Here is a 15,211-nt window from a genome sequence, read left to right on the forward strand (position 1 = left end):
GCACTGCAGAGCTTCAGGCCTCTACATTGTCTGAACAGGCCTGGCGCTGCCACTCCACCTCTTTCCGACATTTGCCACATGTGTATCTGAAGCAATCGACACAGCACACAGTGGCGTGATTGTTCCTGCGCCAACAGTTCATCTGTCATATTGACCTGAAACATTCACCTTGGCCAGGTGTGGGAGGTTGTTCTTTGCCTTCTTGGCTTCCAAATGTGACTGAACAAGTTCGCTTGATGCTCCACCAGGAAGTCCAGCCGTCTCTCCTGCAGCCCAGTGCAGCCTGATAAAGCACATGTGCATCCAGCGCTGCCGAGTCCATCGTGTTATAAAACACAGTCACTGGCCATCGACAGTGTAGTCTGGTCCCATCTGGTCCACCACATCCACTCCATGTTTCACGCTGCTGTGTTCGGCTTCTTTTTCCAGGTGTTCAAACTCTGTTTGGCTGATTGTGGAAGTTCCTGGTGATTTTTTTTTGACCCTGCCAAGGAGGGTGGTTTTCTGGATGAGCAGATGTTGTGCAAGTGTCAACGATGTGAAGATGTCTGGTGAAGGTTCTTCCTTCGTCCGTGAACGGTTCCATGAGCTTCATCACCACATTAGGATTCTTTGTCAAGGTGTGGGATGACACTGCACACAAACTGAGATTTCCAGTCCTATGTCACCCAGCACTTGATAGCAAACTTCTCAGGTTCCGTTGCAGAACACAGCATAAAATTATTGAAGCCAGTGCCGTCAGTGAGTTATTTATCCACTTCAGTTCCCTATTTTATTTATTCCCACCCACATCCACCCTTCCACCACCAAACTCAGTAGGCCTGCTTTAACATTTTGCATTGAGCTATATGTCGACTATTTTTTAACATTTATTTTCTTATTTTCATCGTTTTCATCAGGATTTCTGTGTTTCTCAGCAATAAAAGTAAAAAATGTGTAGATGAATGTTAACTTTATTGAGGCTATAGATCAACCCATGTCAACTGGCACACTTGATATGTTCTGCTCAGCTCTCTGACATTCAGACTTTCAGGGGGTCAAACTCTGTAAAGAAAATGATGACACTGGATATTTGTCATGTCAAACAAACAAAAGTTGGAAAGACATAACATAGTTCGGTTGTTAAGTTACAGGAATGCGTCTGGGCACACTTGTACTATGTGAGCCAACATCTATGAAAGCGGAATCATTTATTGATTCGAAAAAATTGCAGCCATGCAAACAAGCAAGTCTCACAAGAACTTGTGACAGAGGCAGTCAGTTCAGGTTTGTTTTGCACACTTACAACATCCACAGTTACACAAAGTATTTCATGGTTGAAAAAAAGTGTCTATTACAGCCACATCCAACATGTGTACACATAAACGTAGTTCTATTAAGAATATGAAATGAGTATGGCAATAAAACACTGAGAAATGAATACAAATCATACTGAAAAGCAAATAAAACTGTGTCAAATAAAAGCTTAAAAATAAACGTTAGTTTCACATCAGGATTTTCTAGTGTTAAAGTATACATCTAAAGTATAATCTAATGTAATGGAATCTTAAGTCATATTTTAACTCGTTTATCTGTTTTTTTTAAATAATAATAGCGACAAGTCATCAAACTGACATTATGGTGATTAAAATGGTTTAATATTGAAACAATTGAATATCTGTTAATTGTAGAAGTTTATATTTTAAGAGATTCGTGCATAAAAGCAATATAGCCACAATAATAAAGACAAAAAATGGTTCATATTAAAGTTTTCAAGGCGTTTTTTGTTTCTTAGAAATTGACATTTTGGTCCTCCATGATCTAGGGCGGATTTTTTTATACAAAAAACCAACAAGATCAAGAAAGAAACTTTTTTAAATATATGTGATGGGTAGGACATTACTCAAATAGACTAAAAAAAAAAAAAGAAAAAGAAAAAGAAGCCTTCGCGGTGAGGGTACTTGAGGATATGGAGAAAGTTTGGAGTCCCGTCTCCCTCGGCAGACCCCGCCCGGTAACAGGCGTGGTTTCAGCCGGAGCGGCCGCGAGCGCCCACCTCCCCTCCTCCGTCTATTTCCCTGGCTGGCTGTCACAGCGGCGGCACCGCCACAGCACGCCCGCTCTCCGCAGCGCTTCTTCTTCCTCCGCAGACCGTCTCCATCCCTCAGACATGGACCCGGAGGTGCCGCCGAGCCCGGCGCTGTCGCTCTCCATCCTCCTCCCCGCCGGGGCGCTGCTCTAGCCGCGCGCGCTGTGTCGGAAAAAGGTGGATTGATATTATTTGGTTGTCCGCTGTGCAAGGAGAGAGATAAAGGAAAGAGAGAAAGAGAGTGTGTGTGTGTGTGTGTGTGAGAGAGAGAGAGAGAAGGGGAGCGGGACAGTGTAAAGAGCAGCAGAGGAGACCAGACCACACAGTCGTGACAGTGAAAGGCCGTCTCGGGATATCGGGAGAGGGGCTTTCTGTCCTCCATCATGGCGAGTGACTCTCCAGCTCGAGGTCTGGATGAAATCGACCTCTCCACTTTGAAGGTAAGGTGATATGACCTTTTAATTTCTTTTATTTATTATTTATTTATTTTTTTTATTTTTTTACAAGCAACTGCTATTTGTGTGTGTGTGTGTGTGTGCTCGCTCCTCTCCCCCCTTTGCACCTGACACTGCTCCCTGAATAACAACCGGCAGAGCAGGAGGAGGAGGAGGAGGAGGAGGAGGAGGCAGCACCGGGCGGATGTGTGGGAGACGCACCGCCACAATGTGTCAAATTATAGATCATATTAAATATAGACAGAAACTATCATGGCAGCTGTTCCCCGCATCCGAAAGCTTTCCTCCGTTCAAGTCACTGACGGGAAGGTGGAGTGTGTGTGAGAGGCTGGAGTGAGATTACAGCAGTGATTTTGCTGACCTGGATAAAGAGGGTCTGTGTGTGTTTTCCTCTATTATGGGCTCATCGGCCGTTATTCAGAGAGGAATTTAACCTATTTCCACCACACACACACACACACACACACACTGCTGATCCTCTTTGCTCGTCTGAGTAAGACAGTAAACTGTTATTCATCCATCATTTCCCTCTCTCACACTGATTTCCTCTCTTGGAAGATTTTGTTGCTATTATCTCAGTGTGTGTGTGTGTGAGTGGCAGCCTACCTGTGGTCACAGTCTTCTCTCAGTCAAAGCTGAAGCTTCGCATGCTGCAAGAGCCAGTTCTTTTGTTCATCTGGCTTGTGCTGCAAACCACAACGCGTGCACACACACACACACACACACATACACACAAAGCATCCTCCTGCATTTGTGTTTATGCGTGGATACCCATGTTTTCACTTCACTTGGCATTGTGTGTCTTACTGTCAGTGTGTGTTTGAGGGTGTGTGTGTGTGTGTGTGTGTGTGTGTGTGTGTGTGTGTGTGTGTGTGTGTGCTCCCAGTGTGTGGGTGTCTGCCAGGCTGATCATCCGCTGCATCCAAGTAAGAGATGCTGAACATGAGAGCAGCGCTTCGGCTAAAGACCTGTTTGCTGCTGTCTCTCTCTCTCTCTCTCTCTCTCTCTCTCTCTCTCTCTCTCTCTCTCTCTCTCTCTCTCTCTCTCTCTCTCTCTCACACACTCGTATCCACCACTAAAACAGGAAAGGACTTTAAAGAAAAAAATCAGAGGATGCATGTTCACAAGTTAATCATCTTTTTCTCTTGATTTGTGTCACTGAGACGTGTGAACACACACACACACACACACACACACACACACACACACACACACACACACACACACACACTCGGGCACCCCGATGCAGCTGTTGTGCGCCTGCCTGCGTTTACCTGCTTCCTTGTCCGTTTGAATCAGTCCAGTTTATTCTTTTATCGTCTTGTTTCCTCCTCTGTCTCTTTCACCGCTCACGTTCTGTGTTTCTGTTTCAGTCACAACTGTTCATCTGTCTACCTACATGCTGTTCCTCTTTTTTTCTTCTTCCTCTCCCCCATCAATTTTATCGCCCGCTTTCCCAGCGTCTTGTCTGTCTCACTGACTGAGCGTGCCTCCCTGTCTATCTGCCAGCCGCTCTGTCTCTCAGCATTATCGCTCCGTGCGCACCTCCCTTGCCCTGTCTGCACAAAGAGTAATGTTCAGAGAGAGGTGAATTAAGCAGAAGAGCAAAAAAAAAATACTGCTTTTGCATTCTGGATGCAAGTTTTTTTTTTTTAATGAGTGGAAACAACAGTAATAAAGAGACTGAAGGAGACACACGAGTCATGAAGAGGAATGAGGAAGACGAGGGAAGCGTCTGTGCATTGGGAGTCAGTCCATGTATGTCCTGTTCTTTCAGAGGCGTGATGTTAAGTGCTCGTCTCTCACAGTGACTCAGCTCCAAGGACACGCGCACACACACACACACACACACACACACACACACACACACACACACACACACACACTCACACAAATGCCCCAATTATTCTTTTTTTAAAGATATATTTAAGGAATAGGCTACTGAGTGTTCACTGTATGACTGATCATTTCCCATCTCCAGTTTGTGAGCACATATCTGATGTCAGAGCAAGAAGGTTCTTTAGCGTCGTTTTAAACAAGGGGTGGTGAATCCTGTTCCTCCATGTCTGCAGTCCTACAAGCTTTCGATGTGTCTTCAATAAAACAGACCTGATCGCAGTGATTGGCTCCTTGTCAGGCTTCCCGCAGAGCTCCGTCCTGATCCATTCATTAAATTCAGGTGTGTTGGAGCATTGAAATCATGCAAATCTGCAACCATCCGGGACCAGGATTTCCTATGTCTGTTTCAAAGGTGTTTTTCACTTCTATGCTTTCTAAATGACCCATTTGCAATAGTGCTGTACTGTCGAGTTCTCTTAACTCGCAGTGAGAACGTATAAACTCTGAGCCTTTCAGCATGTTCTCCCAGGATTTAGCTGGATTTTCCCTGGTTACTCTGGTTTTCTGTCCCAGTGTTACAAAGACGTGCTTGTTAGGCGACATGTTGACTGTAAATTGGCCATAGGGGAGATCCTTGTCCGCTGCTGCAGCTCCTTATTGACCCTAACGTACTGTACATTAAGCATGAGCAGGCGATAAATTCATGAATGGCCGACATTATATAGCTGTTAAGTGAATTTCTGAATATTCTCCTCAGTAATGGTGTGCTATAATCTACATATTTTATTGGCGATATTTTAATGAAATAGTTTGTTCAACTGAGAGACACTTCACTGACGGTTAAGAGCTGGAACAGGCTAAAATAACCTTTGGGCTGAACGCTAGTTCCTCTTCCACGTTATAGTGTTTGTTGTCCCTATGTGACATTTAACAGCCGTACAGCTGAACAAAACATCTTCCTGCAAGGATATGTTTTATATTCTAGCATTACCAAACTGAAGGCAAACAGAGGTTATCAGAGGAGTATATTTCTTTTTTTTTTTTATTACTGTAGATAAATAGACCAACAGACAGAATCACTCCTGTGACCCTCCCCTGGATGAAGTGAAGGATGGATGGATTGTAAACACACACACACACACACACACACACACACACACACACACACACACACACACACACACACACACACACACACACACACAAGTAGAGAGTCTAAGATGAGTGTACAGTCAACAACTGGACTGGCTAGACAGGAAGTAGGTCAGCTGGCTCTGACGAGGTGGGGAGAGGATGGGGGGTGGGCGCTTTTAATACTGGTGGTGCCGATGAGCCATTGTGTTTCTGTGTCTGTATGATCGGAGCTGATTTACTCAGCCAGACAGACGTAATGATACTGCGAGACAGACAAGGTTAAGTGGGAAGTACACCAAAGAGAAGTGGTTTTTCGTGTTTGCTGTCTCGGCGCGTTTCACTTTTTTGTTTTTTTTTTTTTCTGTCCATCATCCCCCCCGCTCTGTTCTCACGTTTCGTGTCGGTTCTCTGCGACAGTTTGCCGGTGTCGCAGGTCGACTCCCGGCAGCAGCACCTGTACAGACCGGCCGTGTTTCACCTCAAGGCCAGGGCTCAGCGGAGGCAGTCACACGCGCGTCGCCGCCGCTTCCCCCGTCTTTACGTGACTCACATTGACAGCCGGGAGATCACACAAGGTCGAGTCTCTGTGTTTTTTCAAAAAAAAATACAGACAATGGTTTTTATGTAAAGTGATGCGAGCGCACGTAGGTCAGAGGCATCAGGCGCACGAGCTCACTCAGTCAGCTGACGAGAGCAACAGATGGTAAACCAGCAGGAAGTGCCACCACAGTGCCACTCACACACACACACACACACACACACACACACACACACACACACACACACACACACGCACTGACACACTCTGGCAGTGGACGAGTGTGCTGTGCCGGGACTCAGGTGTGAGATCTGGGATGAAAGGGAGAGCAGGTGAGGATGAAGGGAGAGTGACACGGTCGCAGAGAGACACGGGAGAAAAGCAGATTCGGGGAGGGAAGCAGGAGGTGTGAGGACGAACGCAGCTCGCAGGAACAATAAAGAGACAGCGAGAGGAGACGACAGCCGGGGCTGGGCTCGGGCAAAAGGTGGTGATGTGACCAGTGACTAAAGTAGTCCAAGGCAAAGACCCCTCTCCAGAGCCCCCCCTCCCCTCCCCGCCTTCTCTATCCCCGTTGCCCAGTAAGGCCACATTCCTCGGCCCCTCACCATGGACGCCATAGTAACGGGGCCACAGCAGTGCCCAAGGCTTACACAGAGCTTATTCATGAATAGTCTATATACTGTATGGCAGTCTGTCGCTGAGAAATGCCCCTCTCCCTCCCACCCCCCTCTCCACTCTGCCAGCCTGCTTCGAGCTGACCTATTTCCCCCCCTCAAGTCACTGATGGAGTTGCATTAAGTCCTTAATTCTCTGCTCTACTTGTACTGGGACGTATAAGTTGGGGTCACACATATTTAATATTTGACTTTTTGAAACTTACTGTCTAGCTTCTGTAAGTAGTATATAAATATATAATGGATTATTAATGGAAGTCTTCAATGTAGATGTAGGCAGCTGTATCAATTCACTTAAGGCATGTGCATCCATCTCTATATGTATGAAGTATTTATTGACATCTTTTTCTTGTGGTTAAAAGCATAAATCATGATATCATGAGTGTTTGCTGTATTATAGCTTGTTATGTTCTTGTTTAAGTACTCTACAACATGGATAAACAGGTTTGAGTTAGTGTGTATGTGAAATAAAGTTGCCTCTTGTTTAATGAAAAACATGAAGTTGTAAGGATATGGATCCATTTCATATCTGTGATCTTGAAAATATGATGCACTTCCTCAATCGCACTTGACAAGAACTAATGCATCTTTTGAGATTTTTCTTCATATATATAAACATGCTTGGGGGAATATAAGGGGGAAATAACCCTGCTGCCATGCTCACATCACCTGAGGATTTAAAGCCTTTTTGGTGGGAACCTGGCTTTATATCCACTTGTGGGCCCATTTGCCCAACAGACTCTGTCAGGTGTACACGTCTCATGAGGGTTTTTCCGACAGGCGAGCAAGTTTAAGAGGAAATAGTTGTATTTTTTCCAAACACTCAAGTCCAGGTTCTTCCATACAAATGGACTGATGTAACTGACATTTGCAGCTCGAGTACTCTTGGTTTACAATGAGTTGTACGTAAACAAAGATAAGGACGATCAAAGGAAAAAGACGTCAGTACTCCAGCCACACTATCTGACTTCTCAATGTATTCTTTGTTCTGCTCAGCATAAACAACACAGTAATCAACATGAGGGATGCCAAATTTTAAATTAACATAACATCTATAATCATACATTATGCTTCAGCTTCCTTCATGTATTGAAAGATGCATCAAAACACACGGGAACTTTGCGTAATAGTCAAATATGCATTCACACTTGAGCTGAAGTGCACGTTAAAGAGCCTGTAACAGGAGCCGAATCCCTCTGTTGTGTCACTCTCTCATGGTGCAGGGCTCGAAGGGAGGGAAGATGGATCGAAATGACAGATGGAGGGATTGGCAATCAAGAATTGAGAAGAAAAGATGAATGATGAGGGGGACGGCGGCATGGGCAGAGAGATGACAGGGAAAGGTGCGAGATGACAAGGTGGCAGAGATGGATGGCGAGAGACGAAGGGCGAATGAGCTCCGAAGCTCCGCAGAACAATCCCCGCAGCGCGCGCCGTCTTCAGCAGACTGTAAATCTGTGATTAAGAGTTGATTCCTGTTAAAGTACCGTGCATGTCCGGGTGAGACGCGCTGGGAATTAGGCTACACACAACAGCCCCTTGTAATGAAAAAAAAAGAAGCAGCGTGGAGTGGTGAGCCATGTTGTTAAGTGTAAGTAGTTTTATAAGCAGCAGACCCGGCCCCAGCATGACTCCTATCATCCTCTTAGGATCTCTAATTCAATCCACCGCACTTTTCTGAAATTCACTTTCTATAGACGTCAACTGCGCTGACCTGGCTGCTGTCAAATGCGTAGAAGCATATAGCTTAAATGCACTCCGTGGGAAAATGATGTTGAAATAGAATCCACCTCGCTGCATTTCTCGTGTTCATTTCGCCTAAAGGTTTTCAAAAACGGACGCAAGCTTGACATTGGAGTCACACTTGTCTCATCGCTGGTCTACTGATAGGATGCGCTGAAAATCAAATGACTGTGGAAAATACAAGGTAGAGTTTATGTCAATAGATTAATTTATTTTGTGAAATTGGGAACTATTAGGTGAAATCCTGTCATAATTTTGATCACTTCCTGCACCAACACATCTGACTCCATGGTATTGCATTTCATTTTGTGCTTTGAGTAGCTCAGTCACTACATGGTTACAAACTATGCAGTTTCAAAAGAGACCTAATGTACACAAAATGTTATTCTTAGTTGATTGAACCTGATTGAATATCGTGTATCTCAAATTATGCAATATTTTTACCTAATTTAAATAGAAATCTGTAGTTTGGTGCATTTTCATTCTATTTATGTACATATGGAGGTTACACTACCAAACCTGGTCCAGTCAGAAAAGCCTTGATTGAATTTCACATTGAAGAATCTCAATTCATTTCCAAACATCAAATTGAACAGCTTTGTTTCTAGTTGAATCCTGGTACACTGAATCGCTGATCAGAGTGACGAACTGCAGGTGTAAAGTTTTCTCCTCTCGTGTTTCATCAAGATACAAAGATTAAATTGCTTTCTTCTTTTGTCTGCAGTGATCGCAGTTTGTTTTGAGATTATCGTTTATCCCTTAAGCAATTTGTGCTGCAGTGTAAATACGATCTCATAGATTACATTTCCACCGCCTGCTCTGATTTACTTCTGTTTTAGTGCAATTCTAATTTTCACTTATTGCGCCGCTGGTGGGTTTTTTTAACCTTGAGAAATGTCTTCTCACAAACTTGTTCACACTCCTTACATTTTATTTCTCCCATTTCCTCCGAATACACGTGCAATGTGTTGAACACTGAACTGCAGTGTGATTTCTGGCAACAGAACTGATATGAGAAACCTCACCAGATAGCGATCTCATACAGAAGCTTCTGCGGCCATACATTTCATGTTCCCGGTAATAAAACTGCTTTTCATCCGCAGGTAACTGCTGGCTCTCTGATATCCTCCCACTTGATCTTTAGATGTAGTTTGACACAAAGTTGACGAGATGACAGCAGCCGACGTGCACTCAGGCATGACGCAATAGTACAAAGTGGGAAAGAAAAAAAGAAAAAAAGCAGGATCTTTTGGTGATTTTCAAATGTGGAAATATAGCAAGTCCTGGGTTTAACCAAATGTTCTGACTCAACGTACTAAACATGACACTAGATATGTGCATTGTGCCATTCTTGGCATCTGTTTTGTGCAATTTCCTGATCAGGTTGCATCACTCAGCATGACGGGAAGGTGCATTTTTAACCATTCCTTGCAATATAAATAATTTAGCAAAAAAAAAAGGTGTACGTACAACAGAGAGGAGCAGATCCTCTTCATCCCACCCAGGATTGGTCACACCCTGCTTCACACACAGTTTGATACACTACGTTTGATACTTTACATTACACCAACAAACATGTTTCAAAGAGATTTGTTGTTTCGTTTCATGACACAAAAAGCTTCTGAAAAGACTAATGCCGCAGTGTAATGCTGCACTTTCGACCGATGACCATTATAGCTGTTATTTGTGTTAATCAGGAGATGACCACACAATAACCCTCACTCAGGATTATGTTATTTACCCATAAATATTTACATTTCAGCATCAGGGATTTAATCTGCTGCAGAAATTCGCATCCATTAACAGAGTGAATCCGTATGATCAGTTTGATCATGTTTACGACTCTGTATTGAGGTGAGATTACACCACCTGATACGGACTGTGAAATGACTTTGTTTTTCCTGAACTAAGCTCAGCTTTTGGTTAGATAAGAGTTAAAGTTTGGAATGCAGCGCCGAGGATTGAGGTTAGGTTACAAAATGAAAGAATGTATACAGTCCACACACATGTTATGAACTGCAGCCCTGCACTCTGAAATCCATTATTAATGGCCTCTGCTGCTACTCATGGATTAATATTCCCTGGTTGGGGAAAAAAAGAAGAGTGGATCTGCTGCTGCAGCCATCCCAAGGCTCTCGTGCCCAAATTTAATCCGACACTTACTTGTGCACAACACTCTTAAGTCTCAAAATCTTGGCAGACTTTCAAAGGATAAACCAATTAAGGAATTTTTTTCTTTTTTTTTTTTTAACGTCTGGATGTACAGAAGTTAATAGATTAGCTTAAGTGCATGTATGAAATAAATTCAAATGAACCTTTTGTTAGGTTCCTGTGGCAATGAATGCTCAACAGAAAACAAAGGAAATTGTGTTCATTTCTTTGGTTTCTGGTCTTCTTTCAAACTTTTTCAATAGTGCATAAAGTAAAGCGAAAACTGCTCTGTCATCAGTTCGAGAGAACCTCATCTCAAAAGTTGCCTTTCTTGAGAAATGGTGTGTGTCTGTGCATTTTTACATCGCGTCTCAATTGGCTGATTCTCCGTCTTCCTCCTCTCAGCAGTTTTTCCTTGTATTACCGGCTATATTTAATGCGCCGCTGTTATTCAGCAGCTTCACGCAGACACACAGTGTGATTCATCGGCCACCGGTGAGGTCATGTGGCAGTCATGTGACCCTGGCAAACGCTCGGCAGGGGAAACAAAATGAGAAAAAGGGGAAGGGGAAATTGCTCTAGCCATGGGGAACTCTTAACCACGCAAGCGTACATGCACTTAAAGTGCCATTAGTTCCCTGAAACTACCTATTTATTCTGCACATGGGCCATGTTCCCTTGCTGGTCTTTCATTACATTTGCCTCCTTATTCGACCGAATACTATCCTGAAGCTTTAGCTGTGCTCTTTCAATTGATCTTTTATTTTATATTGTAAAATGTTCCCCTAAATAACCACAACACATAGGTGATGACCTCTCAATTTGCATGCCCTTGGGACAACAATTCCACTTCTAAAATTGTATTTTACTGCCATTATTTATTTTGGGCTTTAGGCTTTTGTATGTTGTAGATTATAGGTAATACTGTTTATAATGCAAACTGCTGCTTTTGCAAAACTCTCCTACTGCCGCTGGAGTGAAAAGGCCATTCCCTAGCAAAGAGTAAACATATCTTTAACACCGTTTCTTTACACTCAGTCACATGTAAGCTATTAGCTCTGGTTACATGATATAAATAATCCTACGGAATGCAGGTTAGAATCATGTCTGATAAGATTTACCGAAATTCCCATTGATCGGAGGCGGTGTAATCCTGTTTGTAATCTGGCCGGATTCCACATTACGTCACTTTATGACGCTTCATGCACCCTGTTTTGAGAAAAATGGCAGCGGCAAAGCACAAACCAGCTGACCAACTGTGGAGAAAATGTTTCTTTGGTCTTCCAGTTTCAAGGGAAAAACAATGAGCTCAATGAAAAAAATCCATCTTCAATATTGGCAAACCTCTGGTTAAAGCCGGGTGCAGGATCATGTGTGCACGTTGCAAAGTGTCAACGTCGCAGTGCAAAGTGTTGTGGGGCTGATCCACCAACTGAAGCACATGATCAGTGTTTACTCAGTGTTCATGTATGTGGCACAATCCCATCTCTTAATCGAACTGACAAAAATGGTAAAAAAAAAAAAAAAAAAAGGCCAATCTGAGCACCAACAATATGGTTCCCACAAGGTCTGGAGTGCTCTCAGGTTTAGGACCCCACAAGGAGAGTAAAACAAGGCAGCACACCCTTGTGCAGATGCACCAACAAAGGCTGGCGCGTGCTGAGAGCTCATTCTGCAAGTGGCCTATAAAATATGAATGATATCGTGCTATATTTTTATCAGCGGGCCTAAGGACATGTATGAACTGGAGCAGCAAAAATGCTCTCATTCTCCAGCCACAGCACTCGTTCTGTTTGCTGTGCATTGAGGAGAGGCCTGCGCACGCCGAAATCATGTGTCTTCCGGTGGTTGTGGTGTATTTGCTTCAGACTTTTTTCTATTAAACTGTTTTTTTTTTTTTTTTTTTTTGTATGGAGAGAGAGAGGGGGAGAGAGACCATTGGATGTGTCTTGGGAGTTGCTGTCAGAACTTTGTATGCAGCTCTGAGAATTAATTCACACAGCTGCCAACTCCACACACACATAGTTGGAGAAAGAATACGGAAGTAAAGAAAGAGGAAAAAAAAAAAAAAAAAGTCTACCTGCTAAGCTGAAGGCCCGGTAGCGAGGCAAACAGTCACATCGCTTGCGAAATAACGCTGTCTGCACTGTTGAAAGTGACTCTCAGTCTCTCACTGTTTTTCACTTGCACTCACGTTCGGTTAGACACACACACACACACACACACACACACACACACACACACACACACACACACACACACACGCACACGCACACGCACACACACATCATTTGTGCCCACTCACACTTGTTAGAACATTTGAACACTAGCCCTTGTGTAGGAGTGTGCTTTTGGCACAGTGTGTGTGTGTGTGTGTGTGTGTGAGAGAGAGCGAGACAGCGGGAAAATGTACTTGAGACAGAGTGCGAGAGAATGAGTTTGTCGACGTGTGTGTGTGTGTGTGTGCGTGTGAGTGAGAGTGCATGCGCGTCAGTGTCGGGCGAACACAACAAGGGGAGAAAAAAAAGCGGGGTTGAAGAACGACAGGACGAGGAAAGAGAGAGCAAGGAGAGCAAGTCCAGTCTTCAGAAGCAGCTGACAGGTTGACAGGTCTGCTGAGACCAACACAAACAAACATATAGAGACAGAGAGAGGGAAGGGAAGAGAGGCAAGGCCAGGGAAAACCCAGGGAAAGAGATGCAAATGAAAGCCAGACTCCAAAACATCCTTGCATTTGCTTTGGTTTCTCTGTAATTCCTCCTCTATGTACTGTTTTAGATCACCTGATCAGCTAATTTTTGGCGCAAGATCAAAATTCACAGACGTAGCATCAGTGTCACGTGAAGAAAGTGACACAAAACAAGCAATTGATGAAAGAGCGACGCTGGAGGCGCGAGCGATCAGGTTAGAGAGGAGAGACGGAAATGTGAACAGTGCTTGTGTGGGTTTTCTTTTTTTTTCAGAGCTGAAATAAAAAGATGCTTTATTGAGAGGGGAATTGTCTGTGGAAAGTGAGCATCTTGTAATATTTTCTGTTCTCCGGCTTTGCTTGAGTCCCAGTGTGGACGTTCACAATGGTGCATTTTGTTTTGGTGAGTCAGCAGTGGAATAAGCCTCCAGCTTTGCCCGCAGTAGAAGTTCTCAATTTTAAAAATCTTATTTTGCTCATTCCTGTGATTGTGTAGAGAAGTTTAAGAAAAAATTGAAAAAAAACCAAGAGATTTTTCTTCTACCCCCCCAATGTCAGCATGATAGTTGACTGAGTGGATGATGTTGTGCAACTGCTAATGATAAGCTAAAAGAATCCGTATTTTCAACCATCATAACAGAAGCAGCATGATTTCAACAATCAGTCAGTCCCTCCAGGAAGTTGTGATGCTGCAATTCCAACTATTAATTTAAATTCAGCCAATCGCAGTTAATTCTGGGTGACCTTTCAGTTTTGTCCGATCACCACAACATGATAAAAATCTGCTAGAGCGCACAGATTTCATTGCATGTGTGTGCATGTATTCCAGCGCAAGCAAAATAATCCAATTAAATGGCTGAATTAACTTAGTAAAGTTACTTAATGAGGCTTTGGGGCTTTTTCCTTTTAGAAATGAAATTAAAAGATGCTTTATTGGAACTTGCTTGGACAGATTCTGCTCCTTTAGAATCTTGCAAGAATGTTACTGTCACTGCGTGACGTTAATTTCAGAAACTTTCAACTGTGATTTCGTCTTCATAGTGTTGTTTCCCCCACTGGTGCGGAGCTCCCTGGGAATCAGCGATAGTTTTGTGCAGCGCTGGCGTCATTTGTGGCGCGTTTCAGTCGGTTGTTAGCGGTTTCAGCTCGTAGCAGGGGTCACGCTGTGGCGGCGGCCGTGAAACTTCTGACACAGACAGTTTCACGACTGTGGAAACTTCTGTCCGTGAACCTGCCTCCAATCACCTTTATTACCGCTCTTCCATCTGAGATGGCCGAAATCACACAATTTAAAGTCCCATTAAGATCTCTCTGAAGGACTGAAGTAAAAAGCTGAGGACTAATCGGGAAACATTTGCGAAATGCATTAATGGTCGGCGTGCAGAGGAGGAGAAGCAGGAGCTGGTTAAAAGGCTCCTCGGTGTTTCTGGGGCTGTGCAGCATTCACTGCTGGAATGAAAGCTGCGTTGGAAAGGAGGGCTTGTTCTGGACACTGTCAGGCATGAAAGAGAGAAAGTGCAGATAAAGAGTGAGAGGCAGAGACATAGATGGACTTGCTCTCATTGGAAAACAGTCTGGCGGAGCAGAGAGAGTGTGGATGAGAGAGTGAAGGAAGGCGAGGGTGAATACCAGCTATTGTTGGAATGCCGTAGCAACACGCTGCGGAGAGGAAGGGGGAGGTGTGTATGTAAGTGTGTGTTTGCGGGGGTCAGTGGGTTTTATGCTCTGTTCAAACTGCTCCTTGTCAGAGATGTGTCTCCTTCTGTGTTGGCAATAGCAACTGTGGGTTTAAATTATAAGCTTGTCTGGATGTGATCCGAAAACAATCCCGTGCTGCATTTCAGACCCGTGCACCGACACTCAGAGCTCAGGAGGTAGAGCAAGATTTTACTGCAACGTTAAACCACCGCCAGTATT

The 15,211-nt window shown here is 43.9% G+C and overlaps 1 protein-coding gene across 19 annotated transcripts in view; it reads left to right on the plus strand.

Moving 5' to 3' along the window:
* The first annotated feature begins 2,074 nt into the window (after positions 1-2,074).
* tnika (TRAF2 and NCK interacting kinase a) overlaps positions 2,075-15,211 on the plus strand; it is a 59,149-nt gene continuing 46,012 nt past the window's right edge. For 7 of the 19 annotated variants that reach the window (XM_030117380.1, XM_030117383.1, XM_030117391.1 and 4 more), the window contains exon 1: positions 2,076-2,508. In XM_030117380.1, coding sequence (XP_029973240.1) covers positions 2,452-2,508 — 57 coding nt within the window. In that variant the 5' untranslated portion in view covers positions 2,076-2,451. Of the gene's footprint in view, positions 2,509-15,211 lie in introns of all 19 variants that reach the window. The other 12 variants (XM_030117379.1, XM_030117381.1, XM_030117384.1 and 9 more) reach the window with 2 other exon arrangements.

Source organism: Salarias fasciatus, chromosome 19 (assembly GCF_902148845.1).
Source record: "Salarias fasciatus chromosome 19, fSalaFa1.1, whole genome shotgun sequence".
NCBI lineage: Eukaryota > Metazoa > Chordata > Actinopteri > Blenniiformes > Blenniidae > Salarias > Salarias fasciatus.